The sequence below is a fragment of the Pantherophis guttatus genome, chromosome 10, assembly GCF_059756535.1.
Source record: "Pantherophis guttatus breed Tessera chromosome 10, ASM5975653v1, whole genome shotgun sequence".
Classification (NCBI taxonomy): domain Eukaryota; kingdom Metazoa; phylum Chordata; class Lepidosauria; order Squamata; family Colubridae; genus Pantherophis; species Pantherophis guttatus.
This window is the reverse complement of record NC_142072.1, coordinates 27,265,425-27,287,286: the sequence shown is the minus strand read 5'-3', so window position 1 is coordinate 27,287,286 and position 21,862 is coordinate 27,265,425. Positions and strand designations below refer to the sequence as shown.

The 21,862-nt window shown below is 44.3% G+C and overlaps 2 protein-coding genes and 1 long non-coding RNA gene across 6 annotated transcripts; 2 read left to right on the top strand and 1 right to left on the bottom strand.

Annotated features, from left to right (window-relative positions):
• The first annotated feature begins 583 nt into the window (after window positions 1-583).
• Window positions 584-17,170, top strand: RHBDL2 (rhomboid like 2). 3 transcript variants are annotated; one of them, XM_087876396.1, is made up of 8 exons: window positions 659-794; window positions 1,546-1,834; window positions 4,500-4,648; window positions 5,069-5,181; window positions 5,572-5,672; window positions 12,015-12,075; window positions 13,908-13,969; window positions 15,325-17,170. In XM_087876396.1, the coding sequence occupies exons 2-8, from the start codon at window positions 1,616-1,618 to the stop codon at window positions 15,505-15,507; spliced, it is 888 nt and encodes a 295-aa protein (XP_087732522.1). In that variant the 5' UTR covers window positions 659-794; window positions 1,546-1,615; the 3' UTR covers window positions 15,508-17,170. The 3 variants fall into 3 exon arrangements, with proteins under 3 accessions (XP_034269202.2, XP_087732522.1, XP_087732523.1); XM_087876397.1 differs by lacking the exon at window positions 15,325-17,170 and adding an exon at window positions 14,186-14,301 and having other exon boundaries at window positions 671-794; XM_034413311.3 differs by lacking the exon at window positions 15,325-17,170 and having other exon boundaries at window positions 584-794; window positions 13,908-14,301.
• LOC117663277 (uncharacterized) lies at window positions 3,114-19,808 on the bottom strand. The gene is made up of 3 exons (XR_004590664.3): window positions 19,709-19,808; window positions 9,779-10,005; window positions 3,114-5,254 (listed from the first exon to the last, which is right to left on the bottom strand). It is a non-coding gene; the product is annotated as an uncharacterized LOC117663277 (long non-coding RNA).
• MYCBP (MYC binding protein) lies at window positions 18,177-20,907 on the top strand. Of its 2 annotated transcripts, XM_034413727.3 has the most exons (5): window positions 20,003-20,161; window positions 20,272-20,344; window positions 20,449-20,497; window positions 20,591-20,720; window positions 20,827-20,907. In XM_034413727.3, exons 1-5 carry the CDS (start codon window positions 20,147-20,149, stop codon window positions 20,869-20,871), a joined length of 312 nt encoding a protein of 103 aa, XP_034269618.1. In that variant the 5' UTR covers window positions 20,003-20,146; the 3' UTR covers window positions 20,872-20,907. The 2 variants fall into 2 exon arrangements, with proteins under 2 accessions (XP_087732524.1, XP_034269618.1); XM_087876398.1 differs by lacking the exon at window positions 20,272-20,344 and having other exon boundaries at window positions 18,177-20,161.
• Window positions 20,908-21,862: the final 955 nt, after the last annotated feature.

Here is a 21,862-nt window from a genome sequence, read left to right as displayed (position 1 = left end):
GTGGGCTGCCACATGGACAAGTCCCGCCTTAAAGTTGCTGGAGGCTACAGACCAGGACAACCAAGTGGAGTTGCCATTGCCAGCGGGACAGTGACGGGGGGCAACATCAGATTAGATTAACAGAGTTGGAAGAGACCTTGTAGGTCATCTAGTCCAAACCCCTCCCCCCCCATCCAAGCAGGAGACCCTACACCATTTCTGACAGATGGCAGTCCGGTCCCTTCTTGAAAGCTTCCAGTGATGAAGTGCCCACACTTCTGAAGGCAACTTCTGTTCCATGAGTTATTTGCTCTCATTTCCAGGTTGAATCTCTCCTTGATCAGTTTCCATCCATTATTCCTTCTCTGGCCTTCAGGTGCTTTGGAAACTAGCTTGACCCCCTTCCTCCTCTCTGTGGCAGCCCCTCAAATATTGGAAGATGCTGTCATGTCTCCCCTGGTCCTTCTCTTCACTAGACTAGCCAGGCCCAGTTCCTGCAACCGTTCATCGTCTGTTTTAGCCTCCAGTCCCCTCATCCTCTTGGTTGCCCATCAGCCTGTCTTTCCCCGCCTCAACTCTTCCCTTCATCGCATCCCCGAGGAATAGGCGCCCCTCCGGGTGTCCGCCGCCCTGCCTTCCCTTCCAGCGGGGCGAGCTCCGTGGTGCATCCGCCCCCTCCGACCCGGGCGTTTCCTGGCCGAGGGAAGGGAAGGGAAGGAAGGGAAGGGGCGGGCGGGGCGCAGAGCTTGGCCGGCCCTCCTCGCCTTGACTTTCCCCGCTGCTGCGCCGGGAGAGCTCCTGGCTGACGCGCCCAGGTAAGAGCTTCTGGCCGCCGCCGCGGCTTCCCTGGTCCGGCTCGGGGCTCCCTCCGCTGCCTGGCGTCTCCGGCCGTCGGGGCTGAGGTGCTCTCTGGAGCCCGGGGCTGGCGGGCTGGCTGGACGGCGGCGGCGGCTTCCGAGCTGCCCGGGCGTAGCCGACGAAGCTCCTTCCTCCTCGGCTTACCTTGGATTAGCCGGCCGGCCCGTTCGTCGATCCCAGCGACGGGCGTGGGGGAGGGAAGGGAGAACGGAGCCCGTGCAAGACGAAGCAGGGCAGGGAGGCGGCCTTTTGCTCCCTTCCGCCGTCCGCAGGCGGGGTTGGCCACCCGCTCTCCTGACTGGTTCCGTCAAGCCGGCATCTGGTTCAGGCAATCCGGCGTCCCCCGGCTCTCCTGTGCCCCGGAGACGGGTCGGGCGGCCCCCGTCGGCTGCCTCCGCCCCGTCCTGGCTGGGGCTGAGAAGGGTTAGGGGGACCCCCGGGTGGGGGAGCAGGGCGACTCCAGGAGCTGCCCCGTCAAGGAAAGGCCGCCCCCGGGGAAGAACTGGCCCAAGCGGTCCCTGTGTTGAGCCGGGAGAGCCCTGGAGAACCTACCCAAAGCTCCAGGGCGGCTCTTTTCTTTAACCCAAAGGATGGGAAGTTCTTCCTTGATCTGCTGGTACTGGGCAGGATTGGGGAAGGTCAGTGCTAAATCCAGGTGGCACCACAGAAGGTGGGGAAGGTGAAGGTGCCCCGAATCCTGCCTTGCAGGCAGCTAAGAGCTGGTCCCAGCCAAGGAAGAGGCTCCTTCGTGGCTGGCCCTTGAGGGGCAGCGGCCGTCATGGAGCTGGAGCGATTCAACCTGGAAGACGCGCAGGAGACCTGGCGGGAAGAGGAGCAGAACGAGGAGGAGAAGAGCAGATGCCCTTGGATCAGGTGCAGCAGCATCCACAATACCGTTTCCAAATGGATGCTTCCCGGGGAGGCCAGAGCTACTTACCTGGAAAGAGCCAGCTGCATCCCACCGCCCATTTTCATCCTGGCCGTCAGCTTAGCTGAGGTAAAAAGCTCGCTCTTGTATTTGTACATTTTATTTCTACACGTATTTCAAGATTTTTACCATGGATGAAATGTTCCAGGATCACTTGTTTAATCTATAGATCAGGGGTCTCTAAACTTGGCAAATTTAAAACTTGTAGACTTCAACTGCCAGAAGTCTCCAGCCAGCAATGCTGGGGAATTCTGGGAGTTGAAGTCCACATGTCTTAAAGTTGCCACGTTTGGAGACCCCTGATCTTTAGAATTAGTTTTCACAAATAGATGACTCTAATTCCCTTTTTACTAGTGTTATTTTTTTTTTTAAAAAAAAATCATGATAGACCTTTTACTTCTCATTTTAAGTGAGCCTGAATGTTTCACCAATTCCTAAAAGGAATTTATCCAGGGAAAGGACCTTTCCACAGGTATCTTCACCTGGGCCTTCTCTCTGTTCTGGTTTACCTGCTTTGCAGAAGGTGCTCACTTACCTGTTTCCCCCCAAATATAAGACTGTTTCATTCAAGATAAACAAGTAAAAGGCCAGTGAAACCCTGTGAAGAAATGTCATCATGTGGTGTTTTCAGAATAGCAATATTTTAAATATATTATTAATGTTGGGCTGTTTTAATTATATAGATGGTAGGTTTGAAAGCTGATTGAGTATTGGAGTTGTCTATAAACCTAGTAAAATGAGTAAATAAACTGATCTCTACTAAGAAGATTTCCTGAGAGAGAAAATTTCAGAGATCCCTTTTCTTTTCCAGGAAAGTGATGTGAAGGATAGTTTTCTGTGAGATGCCAAGCAAATGATTGCAGGTTTCTTGTGACCACAAAAGCCATGGATCTAAGGGGACAAGGGAGGGACTCAATGGGCACTGCTGAAAATTTGCAAGATTGCTGAAAAATCCCTGCTTAGAAATATATCTAAAGAACAATGTGACTCTTCCTTCCTTACACTACCAGTAGCTCATTTAATGTTTAATTTTGATAGTTTTTATACACAGAAGGAAACTTTAAAAGAGAAAAGAACCAGTGGGTCAAAACGATAAGGAAGTAAACTCAGATTAAAGAACTTTCCTGCCTCTGAAATGATATTTTCCCTGTGTGAAGGAGGTCTTCAAGGATGGATAGCCACCTGTTCAAAATGCTTTAGGTTTGCAGTTCAGATTGGCCGAGGGGACCACTAAAGACATCTATGAGAAATAAAAAAGAAATTATATGCCTAATTTAAAAAGGGGGGAAAGAAAAAAAGTACCAAAACACATTATCGTATTTAAAACAGACAACTTAAACAAATGGAATAATAATGAGTGAATTTTCCATTTTACTCATTACCAGATCAGAGCAGAGAATTGAAATCATGCCATTAATTCATAGTGGTAAATCATTATGGCACATTCTTTCCACTGTAACAATATAATTTTGTTTACAGTATAATCTTGTTTTGGGGGGCAGCATCTAAGTCTACAGTCCTTTGTAGAATATTGAATCATAGGGCTGGAAGGGACATTTGAGGTCTTCTAGTCCAACCCTTTGCTCAAGCAGGAGATCTTACATTATCCTGATCAAATAGCTATCCAGTCTATTTTTGAAAGCCTCCAGTGATGACGGAGCACCCACAACTCCAGGAGGGAAACTATTCCATTGATTAACTGTTCTCACCATCAGGAAATTTCTTCTTACTTCTAGGTTGGATCTCTCTTAACAAGCTGCCACTCATTGAGCCATGGTGGCGCAGTGGTTAGAGTGCAGTACTGCAGGCTACTTCTGCTGACTGCCAGCTGACTGCAATTTGGCAGTTCAAATCTTATCAGGCTCAAGGTTGACTCAGCCTTCCATCCTTCCGAGGTGGGTAAAATGAGGACCCAGATTGTTGGGGGCAAGAGGCTGACTCTGTAAACCGCTTAGAGAGGGCTGTAAAGCACTGTGAAGTGGTATATAAGACTAAGTGCTATTGCTATTACTTCTGGTCCTGCCCTCAAGTTCTTTGGAGACTAAATCAACCCCCTCTTCTCTGTGACAGCCTCTTCAGTACCGGAAGATAGTTATCATATCCCCTCTAATCCTTGTCTTAGATAGGCTAGACATACCTAGTTCCCTTAACTGTTCACCATACGATTTAGCCTACAGCTCCTTTATTATCTTTGTTGCTCTTCTCTGCACACTTTCTAGGGTCTCAACATTTTTGTGCATTATGGTGGCCAGAACTTTATGCAGTATTCCAAGTATGGCCTCACTAGTGTGGTATGAAACGGTATTATCATAATTCACATATTGATAAATTCCAAATAGTTTTGTATATAATACAAAATTCTCTTTCACATCTCCAGAACTCATTATTTTTCCTAAAACTACATGATCAAGAATATTAAATGAACATGGGACTGCAATAGAGCAAGCCCATATCATATATCAAGTTTTACCTAAAATGGTGAGGAGGGAAGCCTATGTCCCCTCCCCCAAATCGTGTGATATTATTGATCTATGTCTGCTAATTGTTTCAGACATTGTGGCTTATGGTGATACAGTAGATTGTGGGAAGTCTGCAAGTTCATTCCTACGATTAACTTTCTGGAGGACTTACTCCTGGTCAACTGAAGAGAACAGGTGCCAATTGCTTGGGTCTTTACCTGTATTGTTATCTCAGTCAGGTATGGTCTGACGGGCTTTCTCTTGTTTATTTCTAGCTGTCAGTGTTCATTTATTATGCTGTTTGGAAGCCCCAGACTCAATGGATCACACTAGAAGTGGGAATCTGGGAAAGTCCGCTTATTTATAGGCCCGAGAAGCGAAAGGAAGCCTGGAGATTTTTGTCTTACATGTTTCTGCATGCTGGGTAAGCAGTCGGTTAGGCTCATTTTGACAGGTGCTGAATGAGGCTTTGGGCTTGGCTTTGTTATTCTACTTGGTTTTCCATTGGGATTGAAGCTGCTTCATGGCCTTGGGCTAAGATCACACCTAGAACCCCGGGGAACTGCTGCAGTCTAATTGTACTTAATTACTTCACTGCCACTTCAGTTGTTTGTTTTATAATTATGCTAAACACTGAATATTTATATATTCATTAAATTTGTATCCAATTTTATCATTAACATAATCTCAGTGTTCGAATAATCTTTAAACTGATGTATTATATGTTTGTTTGTTTTAAAAGAAATAAAAAACTTTTTATAAAAAACAACATAATCTCAGTATGCTGTGGGTTTTTTTCTGGAAGAGATAAGTATTAATTTCAAATTCTTCTTTCCTTCTGCAGCATTGAACATATTATAGGGAACCTTGTTCTCCAGCTCTGCCTGGGTATTCCCCTGGAATTAGTTCATAAAGGACACAGAGTGGGAGCTGTGTATCTTGCAGGAGTGATTGGAGGTAAGTTGTGCCAGAAAAAGGCTTGGTAGCAATTGACTCACTTTTCGATGCAAAACAGCAGGAGGGACATAGCCTGTCAAAATAAAAAAAAAATATTACATTTTAACTTGCATGTCAACAACCAAACTTAATAGCTGCTTAGTTATAGGGGAAGGAATAGCAGAACCTGCAGGTGGAGTCAAAAGAGCAATCTGACCAGCATCTCTATGTGGCCACAAGTGAATTAAGTCCAACCCCGCCTTGAATTCCATTGATATTTATGTGCGTAGGCATCAATTGCAATACAGCAGTTAAATTAGACCTTTGTGGGTGGACCTGGTCCTTAGTGCCTGACATTAGGCATTCCAAACTGCTAGCATTATCTTGGTTAATTGGCCTAATTCTCTTTAGGTTCTTTGGCAAGTTCCATCTGTGATCCTCTGCTGGGTCTCGTGGGAGCATCAGGAGGTGTCTATGCTCTGATTGGAGGATACTTCATGAATATTCTAGTGGTAAGGAGGTTGCTTGGACATGGGAGGGGGAATAAGATTTCCCATTGCAGCGATGCAACCAGATGTTGGAAATTAGGGTCATTAAGCAAGGACTAATTGTGGTAGAACTCTGAAAGAAAACTATCCCTCTCAATGCTTTGGGTCACTGGCCAAAGTTTTCATAATCTAAACCTGGGTTTACAGTCACAGAATATCATCCAGGAGAAAAAAAATGTCTCAAGATGGAAATTAGCTTAGAAGAAACACAGGCAGTAATGATTATTAAGTGGATTCCTTTGTTCTCTCTGAGCTTGGTTGTTTGCTTGCTAAGTAACTAGGTGGTATCATCAGTGTGAATGAGTGTGAGGTTTACTTCCTATTATTGTTGTGGTCCGCCAGCAGCCTGCAGAGCTGGCGGTAGAGTCGGACAGTGAGGAGGCTGGGGAGGAACATGGGCCAGTCCTGGAGTCTGGGGAAGACCCGGACGAGGGCTCTGCGTCAGAGGCAGAGATGGGGCCAGGGACATCTGGGAGTGATGCGCAGACTCTGGAGTCTCCAGAGTCGGACAGCAGAGAGGCAGAGGATCAGGAGGAGCCTGTTCTTAGTGTGCGCATGTACAGAGCTGCCAGAAGGCACGAGCAGTTAAAACCAAAGGGACGACTTGGGAATAATGCCTGGAGATGATTGGCCCCTCCCATAAGGCTTAAAAGAGGAGCAAAGGCACGTGGGCACTTTGCGGGAAAGCAACGTTGTTAATTTTGTTCCCAGTCGGCATCTCTATTTGATTCTGGAATCCTTGTGGCTTTGCCAAGTAGGTCTTTGGCAGAGTGTCAAGAGAGATAAAGATGGGTGATTATCCGGAAGGACTTCTCCCGAAGGACTTTTTGCAACTAATTGGGATTCAGCTGTGAATGAATGTAATTCACAGCTGTTGCAATAAAAGAGGTTTTTGGGACTACTCGTGTGTTTTAATGGCTCAGGAAGCCGAGGTCACAACAATTATATACAATAGCTTGCCCTACCAGTGTTGGTGAGGATATAGTTTTCTCCTTGGTAGTTCCTTGATTATTGTTTTCTGCTTTATTCTTTGTCTGGTGTTGATCTTTGCCTACCTGGATGTCGGCTGCTGGAGAGGATGCATTCTGATCTTTTTGTTTTCTTAGCTATGTTTATTGTTACTTTTGAATGGCGAGTAAATATGGTATATATCAACAGGGAACAAACTCCATACTCACTTGCACTGATGATGTTACTTAGTTGGGTAATGAAACGTCTGCAAGCAAACAATAAAGCTCAATGAGCACCAAGGATCCCACAGTTCAATCCTTAAGGTCTACTCATAACGTGAAATAAATAGAATTATTCACAAGTACTGTTGATTTAATAACCATGGTATCATAGAGCAGTTTGAAATAATAATAATAATAATAATAATAATAATAATAATAATAATAATAATAATAATGTTGATGTTGATGTTGATGATGATGATGAAGTAATTGAGCAGCGAGCTGAAAATTGGAAATGCAAAGCTCTGCATGGCCAATACTTGAAAAGTATTGAAGGCAAAGCTGACCAGAAACTAACCTGGAACTGGTTAAGATCAGGAGTACTGAAAAAAGAAACAGAAAGCTTTATTTTGGCAGCTCAAGAACAAGCCCTAGCCATAAACTGCATGAAGGCAAAAATTCAACATCTTACCACCAACAGCAAATGCCGCCTCTGTAATGAGAAAGATGAGACAGTCAACCACCTGATCAGTGGGTGCAGCAAAATTTCACAAACTGACTACCTACAACGCCATGACCGCATTGCTAAGATCATCCATTGGAAATTGTGCCAGAAGTTTGGATTTGAGTACAGCAAAAACCACTGGGAACATCAGGTTGAGAAAGTTTTAGAGAATGAGAAACTCAAGATCTTGTGGGACTTTAGGATTCAGACTGACAGGCACTTGGTCCACAACACACCTGACATAACAATAGTTGAAAAGAAAAAAGTATGATTCATTGACATTGCAATACCTGGTGATGCACGGATTGAAGATAAGCAGCAAGAAAAAATCACAAAGTACCGGGACTTACAAATTGAAGTTGAGCGACTGTGGAAAAAGAAATTGTGTGCTGTCCCGATTGTAATTGGAGCCCTTGGAGCAATACCCAAAGGGCTAACCCGCTATTTAGAAATTCTAAATTTGCCGGACTTGAACATTTTGACTCTACAAAAAACCACCTTACTCGGAACAGCTTACATCCTCCGACGATACCTTAACAGTTCCTAGGTCCTTGGTTAGGACTCGAGCTGCTGAGCTATTAACCAGCCTCAAAGGCTGTGAATCTCACTAAAGATTAAATAATAATAATAATAATAATAATAATAATAATAATAATAATACTCTCTATGCATACCCCCTTGTCATGGGGGAGGGGCTTGCAATGCTCTGAGAGATTGAGAGCCAAGTTGGCCAGAATGTGTTCTGCTAGAAGGGTCAGGCCGGAAAAGTCTCAGCAGAAGAGCCAGACTAAGCCTATCGCTAACCCATTTATTATGGTAAGAAAACAGAAAAAGAATCCTACACCAGATTCAATTCAATTCAATTCAAACCTTTATTGTCAGAATACAACATGTGTGCAATGAGATTGGCTGAGCCTCCCTTCGTGCACCGCCCCACAACACAATACAACTCACAGTGAAAGACCAAAAAAAATTCCCTAGCCCAGTGAATCCTATTTACAACCACTCAGTCCTATTGCACCCTGTGAACTTATTGTATGTTGCGCCGGCCCCGCAAGTCAATTGTACTATGTTGTTGTAGAGTTATTTTTCATTCAGGAACCTGACAGCCCATGGATAAAGATCAGTCTTAACCCAGGTCAACCAGGACAACATCAGATGTTAGAGTCCCTCAGCATCTGTCGCCAGTTGATTAAGGGGACTCACAAGATGGCTGAGCAACCAGGGCCTAGGGCTGTAGGGTTACTGGAAGAACATCAGACAGACAAGACAAAGCTGAACTGTGTTTCAAAATCACACCATTATGGACTGTAATTATAAATAGGAACCAACTAATCAGGACTAAAAGTGAATATTTGAACATTGGAAAATAATTTATCCAGACTCAAATATCACTGAACAACAATTAGCAGATCAGAGATTCGTTACAAGAAATAAATGTTCAGGGAAGCAAAACTGGAAGGGATTCAGAAAAAATTATGAAAATAAAAGACCCAAAGCCAATGGTAGAATGAAACTCAGATAACAATTTGGAAATATAAAGGAAACAACTGATTGAACTATACACATCATTGCTTAGAAGAAGTAATAACAGCAGAACCAGTACAGATCATGACTGGAACAGCCTATGAAGCAACCTCCTGACAAGAAGAATGAAAAGAGAAGATTGTGGCATATGCAAAATTACCAGTAGAAAGGCCAAGACGGCTGGCATTGAAAGCAATGCCCAAAACAGACCTATAATAAAGGATGTGAACAAGGCGTTTGAAAGGATTAAAATAACATCAATCGAACAGACCAATCAACTTGTCTACAGTACAACAGTGGTGGTTACAGAACAACTGCGTACTGAAATTAGAAAATCAAAAGCAAAATTGTATTCAGTCCCAGAGTGGAAGATCAGACTGGATGCCAAAAAAAAAAAAAAAAAAAAAAGAGAGAGAGAGAGAGAGAAAGAAATTAAGATCAGTTGTGAATAATTTAAAAAAAATCATGAAAGTTGTTTTTTTAAAAAATTGAAGAATGTAAAAGATCAGGACAAGCATAATAAAAAATATTGACATAGCACCAGAAAAGTTGAAAAAACTTGAGAAATTATAAAGGAACAAATAACAGCAGTAATTAGGAAAATTGAAGGCTTTGAGGCACAAATCATCCAATTTAAGCAAAATCAGCTATTTCAATCAGATCAGAGGAGATTCTGCCAAAATATAAATGGCAATAGAAATTCTGGGGAAAAAAAAAAAAGAAAGAAACAATCCAGTTTTGGAAAGATTTATGGAAAACCCTATATTCTGTAGGTAGCCTTTGACATAGGACCGTAATGGAGGCTGCCCATCCAGCTACCCAGAACTCGGCCAGCCAACTCTGAGCCTCAGCAGCACCCAGCCTACCTTACTGCTTTTTGCAAGATGTGCCCAGCCAATGCCATGCAAGGCGAAGCTCAGCTTTCCTCCAGAGGCTGCCTCGTGGCAACCAGGTGCAATTCTGCCAGCAGGCGCAATTTTCATCATCGTCTAGCACCGGCTGGGGAATTCTGGGAGTTGAAGTCCACAAGTCTTAAAGTTGCCAAGTTGCCAAGTGCTCTAGTGGGCTCCGTTTGTTATGGTGGCTCCAGAAGCTGCACAAACAAATGGCTTGTGAGAATAGCACAGGCTTGCATGGTGAAAAATTGAAAATCAATTTTTTTTCCCCAGTGAAATGAACAGTGAAACATAATGAAAAATACCGGTAGTCAAAAATGAGCAGGTTAAAATATTGTAGGATTACTGAATACAGATTGATAAAATCTTGGCTCAAAACACACTAGATCTAACTATGGTTGAAAAGAAGAAAGCGTGGATAATTGTGGTGGCAATACCAGGAGATAATAGAAGAAATGGAGAATAAAATTCTAATAGAATAGATCAAGATCTGAAAATCAAAACTGAAAGATGAATGCATGAGCTGTGATAGTCTCAGTAGTTATTAGCACACCAAAAAAATCTTTTGATAGCATTTAGAAAATCTGCATTGACAAAATTTCTGTCTATCAATTGCAAAAGGCCAAACTGCTTAGATCTGGATATACTCTGCTGATATGACATCCCATTAGGTTGGGAAGAACTGAGTGCAAATGAAAGGCAATTCCAGCTAAGGATTAAGCGGCTCTGACTTCCATTGTTGTGAACAGAGACTGCAATAGAGCAATTTGGTCTAATCGTTAAGGCACCAGGCTAGAGACTTCTTGGTCTCCTTCATTGGATGAGAACTGCCCAGTGTGGTTGAAACTCTGGCATAGCTCTCCTCTTGCTCAGCGCAGACAAGCCCCACAACCACATCAAAGTAGTACTTCCTTGGGGATAAAAATAGAGCAGTTTGGTTTAGTGGTGAAGGCACCATGCTAGAAACAGGACACTCATGAGTTCTAGTCCCGCCTTAGGCATGAAAGCCAGCTGGGTGATTTTGGATTAATAGCCAGGAGATGGTGAGTTCTAGTCTCACCTTTGCCGTGAAAGCCAGCTGGGAGACTTTGGACCAGTCGAGCTCTCTTAGCCAATTCATCTCACAGGATCGTTGTTGTGGGGAAAATAGGAGGAGGAAAAAGTCATGTTCACCACCTTGAATTATTTATAAAAATAATAAAGTTGGAATTAAAAATTAAAAAAAGAAAAATTAATTCACGCTCATAGTGTGAAAATGTTAATCTCATATCGGCTGTTCAGTAATGGAATTGTCCTGGGAAGTGGTGGAGTTTCCTTGGAGAATAGAATAGAATTCTTTATTGGCCAAGTGTGATGGGACACACTGTCAGATCCCTAAAAGTGATATTGCCATTCAATTGGGAGAAGGGGGTGGGGGGGCTGAATTCAATTTATTAGTATTGCCTGTGTCAATGGATATTTTACAACCTATATCCTGGCGCCAAAGTGCCCTGAGATCTCCTTACCATTGGGAATGTTTATGACAGCCATGTGGGATGTTTCACTTTAAAGGATAACAAAGGATAGCAATGGGAATGCATGATTGTCCGGTTCTCAGGGCAGCTGGTAAAGAAAATATCTTTACACTTGTGTATTGGCTAAAATCTGCATTCTGGCTAATGGGAGGGGTCTCTACTGCTTTAATCCTACTTGTCTTGCCTAAGGGTATTCAGACCTTGCTTTGACTCCATTTCTTTGCTTTGAATCCATTGCTGTCACTTCTGTTTAATAAAAGGTTCCTTTTGAAATACTCATTTCAAAAGTTTTCACTTTCTTAAGCTAGAGGGAGAGGCAATCGTGACACACACAAGGAATTTGTCTTTGGTGCATATATTCTCAGTGTACATAAAAAGACAATAGACATTCGTCAAGAATCACAAGGCACAACACCCAGTCACAGTCATACGGTACAATAAGCAATCAAATCATACTAGGAAACAATGGTGTTTAAAGAGATAATGGAAGTTCATCTATCAGGAATGCTGTCAGAGAGGGTTCTGCATTAGGCAGAGGGTCAGACTAGGGAAGCTTTTAAGACCCTTTCAAATCTTTATAATTCCGTGATCTTGATTTAATTCTTTGGTAATATAATTTTACTTTCTGGTAACTAGTTTATAGCTTGAAATGGAATTGTTTTAGAGTTTGTTCATATCTCTTTTTCTTTCAGAACTTCCGAGAAATGATTCCTCTCTTTGGAATTGCAAGACTGCTATTCATTGGCTTAATAGGTAACTTTTTAAAATGTTCTCTTCTCTGAGCTAAAATTGAAGAAGTTGCCATCCTGCTTTTTCTCTGTCCTTTGTGAAGCACATGTACACTTCTATTCTTTCACATACCCAGTTAGTCATGGAGAGAAAAGTTTATATTTTAACATCCTCTTACAGTTTGGATAAGGGTGGTGTGTTGGGATAATTTAAATAAACCATGTTCTGTGTAATATCAGAAAAGCAAACAACTGGGTTTTTTTTTTTTTTGTCTTATCAAAGACAAAATATACTTAGTGAGATCTGCAATGGAGCTGTTAATGTTACTTTTAATAATAGCTTTGGGGACAAACCTTGAACTGAAGGGATTGGTCTGCTTCAATTGTGGGGAGTTTGGAAAGGAAATTTGGAGTAGTGACTATGACAAAAATGCATTAAATGGCTTCTCACTTTTGTTTTTGCTTTGTGAAAGAAAAAGAAAAATGACAGTGTGAGGAATCGGTTGTTAAAATTTGTAAATTTAAAAAGTACTTGGTGGTTGCCTGCAGATATAAACTGGGAGGTGAAAAAGAAAAAAAAATTGCCTGGTTTCTTCATCCAGAGGTCCTCCAATAAAAGATCATTATGGAATGGTGCCTCAGAACATCCTGACATCCCCTAGCTAGCTGGGAGTTCCTAGGCTTCCTTCCCAGAGCTTCTCCGTTTGGTCCAGTGCTAAAAAAAAACAGGAAAGAAGAGCACTCTGGATCTTTCCACACAAAACTCAGAAATACAGAACTTCACCATCCTTGCACTAATTCTGAAACATGAGGCTGGGCAGACTTGCATGTGCAAAAATGAAAAGGGAAAGAAAAGTCGTCCGTAATGCATTTGAAGCCAAGCTATGGATAGGAAAAATGTTTATAGGAGAAAGGAAAATGTGCAAAAACCAAGTGGATTCCAAGTAAAATCAATACAGTCAACCCACCCAATTCAGTCACTTGTTGCCCCTTTGACCAATCCTTGGATTTTAGCAGATGTTTATTGCAAAAATAAAAATTGCAAGAATAGCTGGAGAGAGGTCACTGGGGGTCTGTTCTGGGTGCTTTTAAGCACTTTGGTTTCTGGAAAATGGGCAATACATTTAAACCAGCCTTTGGGGGAGACTGATTCTGGTTTTGCCCAATCAAGGACAATGCTCTATCATAGTGCCCTGGCCAAAGCAGCAAATTGGGAATTATTTTGGGTAAAACTCACCTTAATGACCTCGATGAAATTATAAGTGGCATTTCACGGGAGAGGCTCTATTAAGAAACAAAAGCTCAAGTCCATTTTCTCAGCCTAGGATCAGATCATTAGGTACCGTCACACTAAAGGTTTTTTCACCTATGCCTTTTTAAATCATAGTTATCCATAACATTCTGTTCGCATCTTGTGTGATCCGTCAGTGGTTCCCATGGCTTCTTAATGTGGCATACTCTCCAGACTAAGTGAGGCGAGAAGGCAGGCTTCATAGAGTGCCTTGTAGAGGGCACAAATAACGGGATTGCTTTCCCCAAATCCCCATTCCTGAGTCCACCCAAGCGATCAGTATTAATGGAAAAACAGGCCCAGTCTTCGCTCCTGGAACATTGTACCTTGGTGTGCTCCACGATGTGTTAGGGGGAAGATTATGAAGTAGACGGGACAATTTCAGAGGTGGCGGCTCCAGCTTTGTATGGCCTTTTATGGAGAGTCTTAGACTTCACGCCAGGGCCAAGGCCAGAGCCCTCTGCCGTTTTAAATGATACCTACCTAGTTATTCCTTTGGGAACAATCTCTCAATTAACGTGCAACACTAAAAAGTTGGTTTCTGACCATTTGCATTAAATTCTTAGTTGGAACAGATGTAGGATTTGCTTTGTACAGAAGATTTCTCTCTCCTTCAATGGGAATTCAGGTAAGTGCATATTTCCTGTTAAAAACTACCTTCACTTTCTTAGCTTGCTGGTTCATTCTGCTGCCAATTCTGATAAATAAATCTGGCATTCTCTTATTTCTTTTCAATGCAAACTTACACCAGGTACTTTTTCTTACCACATTATCTGAATGTTGCATTTTCTCCCTCTATATCTTGTATAACATTGACTTGTTCTCTCCTCTTTTCCCTTTTCAGCACAAACCTCAAGATAATTAATTAATTACATTTTTATGCTGCCCGTCTCCTCTATAAGGTGACTCTGGGAGGTTTGCAGGTTGTAAAACAAATAAAATATATTACAATATTAAAAACATGCAGATTAAAATTTTAAAGACTATATAAACACTCAAATTAAGAAATGGGCAGCATAGGAATGAGGTCTTCTTATCTGGTCAACTATCTCCACCCCCGTCAGGATCCCAAACCAACTGGTAGTGTCAAGTTTTAATACCCTTCCAGAACACCAAAAGGGTGGGAATAGTTTTCATCTCCAGTGGTAGAGTGTTCCACAGGGACGGAGCCACAGGGGAAAAAGTTCTTCTCCTTGAACCTGCCTGCCGGATTAGCAGAGATCCCTAGCAGGCTTCTTCTGTGGTGCAAGTGGAACAGGCTAAGTTCCATTGGGGAGAGATGGCTCAATAGGTACCGCGGATCCATGCCATACAGAGATTTAAAGGTAACAATCAACACCTTGAATTGGGTCTGTAAGCACACTCACAATCAATGCAGCTTGCCCAGTAATGGTATTAGGATTAGAACTAATCAGGTCCATGCTAGCAACTCTGTACTAGAAATTCTTACTATGACTGACTTCTGGCATTCTCTCTGTATGAATAGAATCAGTAGAAGAAAGTAGATCAACTTATTCAGAGCTGCAGTTTGGAGATATGTTTTTAAGAGGAAAGCAATTATTTCACAGAGGCCCTGAATCAAGCGTTCTCCTCAGAATTAGGTACACTTTCTGAATAGGGTGAGAGCGAGAGTGCGAGGTGGACTTCTTTGAGTACAATTGCTCTCTAGGGTTTATTTTGGAAACCTTCTCCTTATCTTCTAATTTCCTTCTTGTGGCATCTCCACTCTTTATCCCTATTTGATTAAGGGAGAGTCTGCTACTTGGGAGCTGTTCTTGCAAATCCCTTTGCAGCTGTTCTTGTCCATGCTTTGTAATGCTGGAAGCACCAAAATCCTGCATATTTGCCAATATTTCTGTTTTGATTTTCACTAATGCTGCAACAATCTTCGTGTTGTCCTTTGGTTGTTTGCATCAAAGGTTGACACTCCAAGCAGAAATACAGCCATTAAATATATATATGTGTGTGTTTTTTCCCCTTAAGGTTTCCTTTGTGGCCCACATTGCAGGCGGCCTTGCTGGAATGTCAGTAGGTTATGTCATATTCAGCAATTTTGATAAAAATTTCATTAAAGATCCTAGATTCTGGATATGTATAAGTGCATTTTTAATCTTTGTGGTGCTTGCTGTATTGTTCAATGTGTTTTTCTCACCAGCAAACCAGTAGAACGCAACATTCAATAACATTGTATAATTCTGAAGGATAATTTTAAAAATCTTTTAAAAATCTTTGTTTTGTTTTCATGTTATCATCTTATAGTTTGTATGACAATATATTGTAATATGAAGCTTTTTAATTGCTAAATTGTCCAGACTTTCAGAGTCGTTATGATTTTTATGGAGTCTTTTGCTAGAATTTTTTGTCAGTAATGGATTTGAGTTTTTAGCTCCTGCTTCTAGCTGCCAGGCCTTCTGTCACCTTCCTTTTTGACTTGATTTTTCTAAGCATTGAGGGGCTGCTCCAATGACTCTTGCCTTTGGTGAATTATTTGCAGTGCTGTGCCATAGTTTCATTTGCACAAAAACTTGCTGATAACTGACAAGCCAATCGTGCGCAGATGGCCTGCCTTGAGAAAGGTGAAAGCTTGCTGGTGTCCAGATGCTTTAGAGGAAACCTTCTCAGATCATCAGCATTGCATTTCCTCCAGCATCATTTCATAAATGGTAATACTCATAAATGGTAATAGACTGATTTGAGTGGACAAATACATTCATTTTGAAAGGAGGCCAACACATTTTTTATTAAGGGATGTTTCAGGCTGGGATATGGATCTGAAACAGCACGGACTGCACTTGTGGGTGAAAGATGGGGGTAGCATGTCTATCCTTACCCTCCGGGGCCTTTGATATGTACATACTGTCCATGATATTCTTCTGAACATATATGAGTTGGGTGCAGAGTGTGCTGCTGATTCTCCTCCTTTCTCTGGAATTGGTTGCAATCGGTGTTGATGGGAGGATAGAATGTGGAGAGAGGATTTCCACAACTTCATGTTTAATATCAATTGTTCCCTTTCCTGGGTGAAGAGGTACTGTACATGGCCAGTCAGGCTTTGATCTCCCCTCAAATGGATTACTGCAATGCACTTTACACGGAGTTGCCCTCGAAGAAACTCCACTTGGTCCAGAATGCAAAAGCAGAGGCAATTATGGGTGTGTTTCATTATGTCCATATTATACCTTTGCTTTGCAATCTGCACTGGCTCACAATTTGCTTCCAGGTGCAACTACAGGTGCTTGTTATTACCTATAAAGTCTTACATGACATAGGGCCAAGTATTTGAAGGATGGCTTTATCCCTGCATTTTTTATCCATAGCATTAGGTCAGGCAGAAGGGGCTCACTCGAGGTCAGGGGTGTCAAACTGGCGACCCGTGGGCCGGATGCATCATGCGCAGGCCACGCCCACCCCAGCTCCGTGAATGGGAAAAACATAACAAAACATCACATGATGGCAACATGACACGGCAAGTTTGACACCCGTGCTCTAGGCCCTGTCAATCATGGATTGTTATATGCAACATCCCAGAAAGCAAACTGTTTCCCTCTGTGTCTGCCTCCTGAAACCCCAACCAGTTTGGCTGGTCCTGACTCAGTTACCTCCCAGAAGGTCCAGAACACCTGTTTTCCTCGGCATGGGGGTAAAGGTTGGTGAACGGTGTTTCTGGAACCACTTGTTACAAAATTTTATGTATGTGTGTATATATATATGCACACACACACATATATAATTTATGTTGCATTTCTAAATCTTTGTTACCTGCCCAGAATCAAGATGGGTGGCCAGATAAATCAATTTAAATAAATAAAATTAAACTTTAAATAAACAATTGTATGTGGTGGTGTTTGAAGAGACTGAATAGAAAATGTTAGCATTTTTATTCCATAAATCCTGTTCCTTTGGTATGAAGAGATAAGCTTGTCCAAGCTCCCTCTTTAAACTGTAGCAATGAAGGAAGGAAAGTGCTTCTGCCACTGGTACTTCCCAGATGTGCTGGATTACCACTCTCAAAATTCCCAGCCAGCAAGTTTTGGGGAAGCAACTTTAATTGGCTTGCTTATTGAGACACAAAGAGATATTTGGAAGTGTTTGTTATTTTCTCCTAAAGAGTCTTCAAGGCCCCTGCATATGTTCTTCAAGCATAAGGCAAAAGGAAGGTAGTTCCAACTTCCTCTCTCCGTGTTCTTCCAATAGCTAAACTAAATTAGAATGCAGTACTGCAGGTTAACTCATTGCTCACTCCAGGAGTTCAATTCTGAGCGGCTCAAGGTTGACTCAGCCTTCCATCCTTCTGAGGTCAGTAAAATAAAGACTCTGTCATCAGTCTGACTAACAAACCCAACAAACGTAGACATTCTCAGGAACTTTGAAATCCCCAAAGCAAAACTTTATTGAATACATCATTTCGGCACTGAAGAAAGAAAACTGGCTCTAACTTTTCCCGTATAATATAGTTAAAAGAATAGAGTTCTCCCCTCCTCCCATTGGACAGGTTATACTGTCCAATTATGAATTGTTCTTTTGTTTTGAGAACAGTTCACGTCTTGGCCAACACCTGCAGAAGTGTCCTTGGTGGGGGCTGGACTCACGGTTGGAGTCTGCAGCCTCCACATTCCATCTTCCTCTTCCCTCCCCCCAATTCTTTGGCAAGTTGAAAAGCACTAATATTCATAGGAAGCATAAATGAATTCAATCTTGACAGACCCAGATTGTTGGGGGCAATTTGCTAACTGTGTAAACCGCTTAGAGAGGGCTGTAAAGCACTATGGAGTGGTATGTAAGTCTAAGTGCTATTGCTATTGTTATTATTCAAGAAGCAAACAGGCTTCTGGCTGAAAATAGTGACATTTAATCATGATAAATACAAGAGTTGGGCTGAGAGTAAGTGACTGGCCCAACGGACACAGGTAGCAGCAGCAGCAGCAAAAAGGGAGAAGAGGCAAGGCCAGGAAGGGAAAGTAGAAGAGGAGGGATTGTTATGGGTTGTGGGAACCCAGCTCTTCTCTACACAGAAGGTGGGATTCTATGTTGGCTTGTAGTTTTTCATTTCCTTATTGTTTTTAGACAATGTATATTGCCCATGTAATCTAAGTGACTCTTAAGTGGCATACAAAGAAAAACATTAACACAATTTATACGTATAAAAAAACCCCAGAACCGGTTAACGTATGTCCTGGGGCAAAAAAAAAAATCATTCCACTTTTAGCCGCTAAGATTTCTAATTTTATTTATATTCCATTTATATTACTTTTATAAATAACTCAAGGCAGTAAGCATATCTAATATTCCTTCCTCCTCCCATTTCCCCCCAAACCCTAACCCAAACAACAACCCTGTGAGGTGGTTTGGGATGAGAGAGGGGGACTGATTCCAGAGTCGCCCAGCCAGCTTTCACAGCTAAGGGGACTAGAACTCGCCCTTGCCTGGTTTCCACCCTTTAGCAAATAAACTGGCCCAGAGTGCCGTGTTTGTGGCTACTAGTCTAGGCAGCATCCAGAGGGTTGGGGCAGGCAATATTACATCAAGGAAGCAATTCTGGCTTTGGTGCCCCCCAAATCAACCTCACCAAGAGCTCCAGAAAGTCCCGTGAGTGAACCTCGGAACAAGCCGTCACAGCCTCAACTCCAACCCATGTGGGATTCGTTGTCTAGTTTTGAAGTAAACCAACACCAGCTCAAACTTCGAAGAGAAAACAATGATTTTATTTACTACTTTGCAAAGAGGTTACTCTCTCCCCTCCCCCCATGCACACGCAGGTACAGTGGACACACCTTAAATCAGTGTTTCTCAACCTTGGAAGCTTGAAGATGGGTGGACTTCAACTCCCAGAATCCTTCAGCGAGCATTAGCTGTACTGTACTCCAGCATAGCTGGCTGGAGGATTCTGGGAGTTGAAGTCCACACGTCTTTAAAGCGGCCAAGTTTGAGGACCTCTGCTTTAGAGTAACTGTCCTCGCAGCCAATTCTGGCTAAGGCCGGTTTCCAGCCTAGCCAAGGCCTCTGACCCTGGCTCCTGCCTACAATTCTCAGGCTTCAGCCTGGCTCAGGAGATCAGAAAGGCAGACAAGGCCGCCATGTCCCCTTACACCAGGGGTCTCTAACCTTGGCAATTTTAAGACTTGTGGACTTCAACTCCCAGAATCCTCCAGCCAGCCTAGCTGTACTGTACTCCGGCATAGCTGGCTGGAGGATTCTGGGAGTTGAAGTCCACAAGTCTTAAAATTGCCAAGGTTGGAGACCCCTGCCTTACACTTTCTGTAGAAACAACCGGCTCTCTTTCCCTCACCCAGCAAAATGGCTCCCTGCAACTTCAGCCTCAGCCCCCCCAAAGGGAAGAGGGAGGGGAGGCAGCGGGGAGGCCCCCCACCATTTCAGAGCTCCTCAGGACGGCTGCACGGAGCTGCCTCTTTCCTTCGCCTCCACTCCCGACTCACGCAGCTCCTCAAGCACCAACTGCTCCCAATCGCCCAAAGGGGCTCCGCAACGCGGGTCCGTCCCGGCCGTCCCGGCTCAGCCGAAGCGTCGCGAGGCCAGGCAACCGCTCCGAGGAAGGGGGCGGGGCCTCCTCCTCTTCCTCCTCGCGCAGACAGGGAGGCCCCGCCCCTTCCTCCGCCTCTGGCCCAAGGGGAAGCCGGCGGCGGAAGGGGAGGGGCCCGCGGGGGCGGTGCCACCTGGTGTCCATGGCGACGCGCGGACGCCGCGGCGCGCTCAAGAGGCGGGCGGCGGCGCACGCGTCTTCCCGTTTCCTGCGTGGCCGGCCCGGGAGCAGCAGCAGCAGCAGCAGCGAGAGGAGCCGAAGGCGCCCATGGCCACCTACAAGGTGAGGAGGGGGAGGGGGAGGGGGAGGGGGGGGCGCTGTCGGGACCGGGCTTGGAGGGGGGCGGGCCGCGCTTGACTCCCTCCTTCCCGCCCGCCCGCCCTGCGGTGTAGGCCGCCGACTCCAAGAGGGAGCAGTTCCGGCGCTACCTGGAGAAGTCCGGCGTGATGGACACCCTGACCAAAGGTGAGGCGGCTCGGCGCTGGAGGGGGGAAGAGGCGGGAGGGGGAGCCGCCGCTCGGTTCTGCCTGCCGGGTCTCCAGCGCCGCTTCCGCTTTCTCGCCCTGCAGTGCTGGTGGCGCTGTACGAGGAGCCCGAGAAGCCCAGCTGCGCCCTCGAGTATCCTTGGCCGGCCGGCCGGGCGGGCGGAGCGGGTGGGAGGGCCGGGCTGGGCCTTGGGAAGCGTCACGGCCCTTGACTCCCGCCTCAAAGCTTCCTGAAGCACCACCTGGGAGCCGCGGCGCCCGAGAACCCCGAGGTGGAAGCTCTCCGCCTGGAGGTGGCCGAGATGAAGGAGAAGTACGAAGCCCTGCTGGAAGAAAACCGGAAGCTGAAAGCCAAGGTAAAGCAGTCTCCCGGGAGGCCTCGGCCTTTCCCTGGGGGAGAATCGACTGCCAGGCTGGCTCCCTGCGCCTGGGGGAGACTAACCGCCTCGCCCTCCTTTTCAGCTGGCCCAGTACGAACCGCCGCAGGAAGAGAAGCGGGGAGAATAAGCCTTGTACATGCCTCAATAAAAGATCTGGAAGGACGCGTGTCTGGGTCTTGCAACTTTTTCTTGTGGCCGTGGTTTTACCTGGAGGGCTGTTCAGGTGGGCCCCTTTCAGTGCAAAGTTGAGCAACTTGTTCTGCAACCATTTGAAGTTACAGTGAGGCTGAACGAATGGTGGTTACAACTGATCCTTGGAGTTCTGGCCACCCAGCACACCTGTGGTCACAATCTGGGCAAATGGCAACCGGTTCACACAACTGATTGTAGCGCTCCATCATTGCACGTTCCCCATTTGCCACCTTCCCTGCTGGCTTCCCCTAATCCACCTGTGTATCCTCACCCAGCCCCTCTACTTGGGCAGGTCTTCCTGACCGGTATTGCTCTCCCATGCACCCTTCCTGATCAGCATGCCCTTGCTCCCTCTCCCATTGGGCAGCAGCCACTTGCCTGCCTGCTGTCCTTGGACTTGCAAGTTTTTGCTACCTTCTCCACTAACTATGGTTGCGGGAAGCCAGCGAGAAGTAGCCACACCTAATAATGTGAGATTCAATTAATGATGGCACCTGGGACTACAGAGATTGCCATTGCTAAGGGATAGGCCAAAAAGCCATGATGACAGTATCCCAATTGCCACTGCAAGTTGAGCATTGCCTGTATGTCTATCACAGGTTTAGATATTCCCCCAAGTTATAGATCAGTGACAATGTTTTAATATTCTGGAATAATTGCTCATATTACAGAGTTAAACTGTTACTAGCTGAAAAGATAAAATCTGCCTAGGATTGGGAGGAAGAGTAGATGAAGTGATGCTTTTACATCTTAGTTTAGAAGTAAAGGGTTATGGCAATAAAGGAAAATAAGAAAAAGCTGAGATGTACAGGTGTAAAGTAAGGTAAACTTTCCTAACCAGGCAAATCAAGACCAAAAAATAATAGAAGTAATAGAAATATAAGATACTTTTTACAACTACAAATGTAACAAACTAGTCGTTAGAA

Bases quoted from the DNA above. Each gene is read 5' to 3' on its own strand.
- MYCBP (XM_087876398.1), top strand. From the start codon at position 19,636: ATGGCTCCCTGCAACTTCAGCCTCAGCCCCCCCAAAGGGAAGAGGGAG. The intron at 20,162-20,448 runs GTGAGGAGGGGG...CTCGCCCTGCAG, and splicing joins CGCCCATGGCCACCTACAAG to TGCTGGTGGCGCTGTACGAG. The intron at 20,721-20,826 runs GTAAAGCAGTCT...CCTCCTTTTCAG, and splicing joins ACCGGAAGCTGAAAGCCAAG to CTGGCCCAGTACGAACCGCC.
- RHBDL2 (XM_034413311.3), top strand. From the start codon at position 1,616: ATGGAGCTGGAGCGATTCAACCTGGAAGACGCGCAGGAGACCTGGCGG. The intron at 1,835-4,499 runs GTAAAAAGCTCG...GTTTATTTCTAG, and splicing joins TGGCCGTCAGCTTAGCTGAG to CTGTCAGTGTTCATTTATTA. The intron at 5,182-5,571 runs GTAAGTTGTGCC...AATTCTCTTTAG, and splicing joins TCTTGCAGGAGTGATTGGAG to GTTCTTTGGCAAGTTCCATC.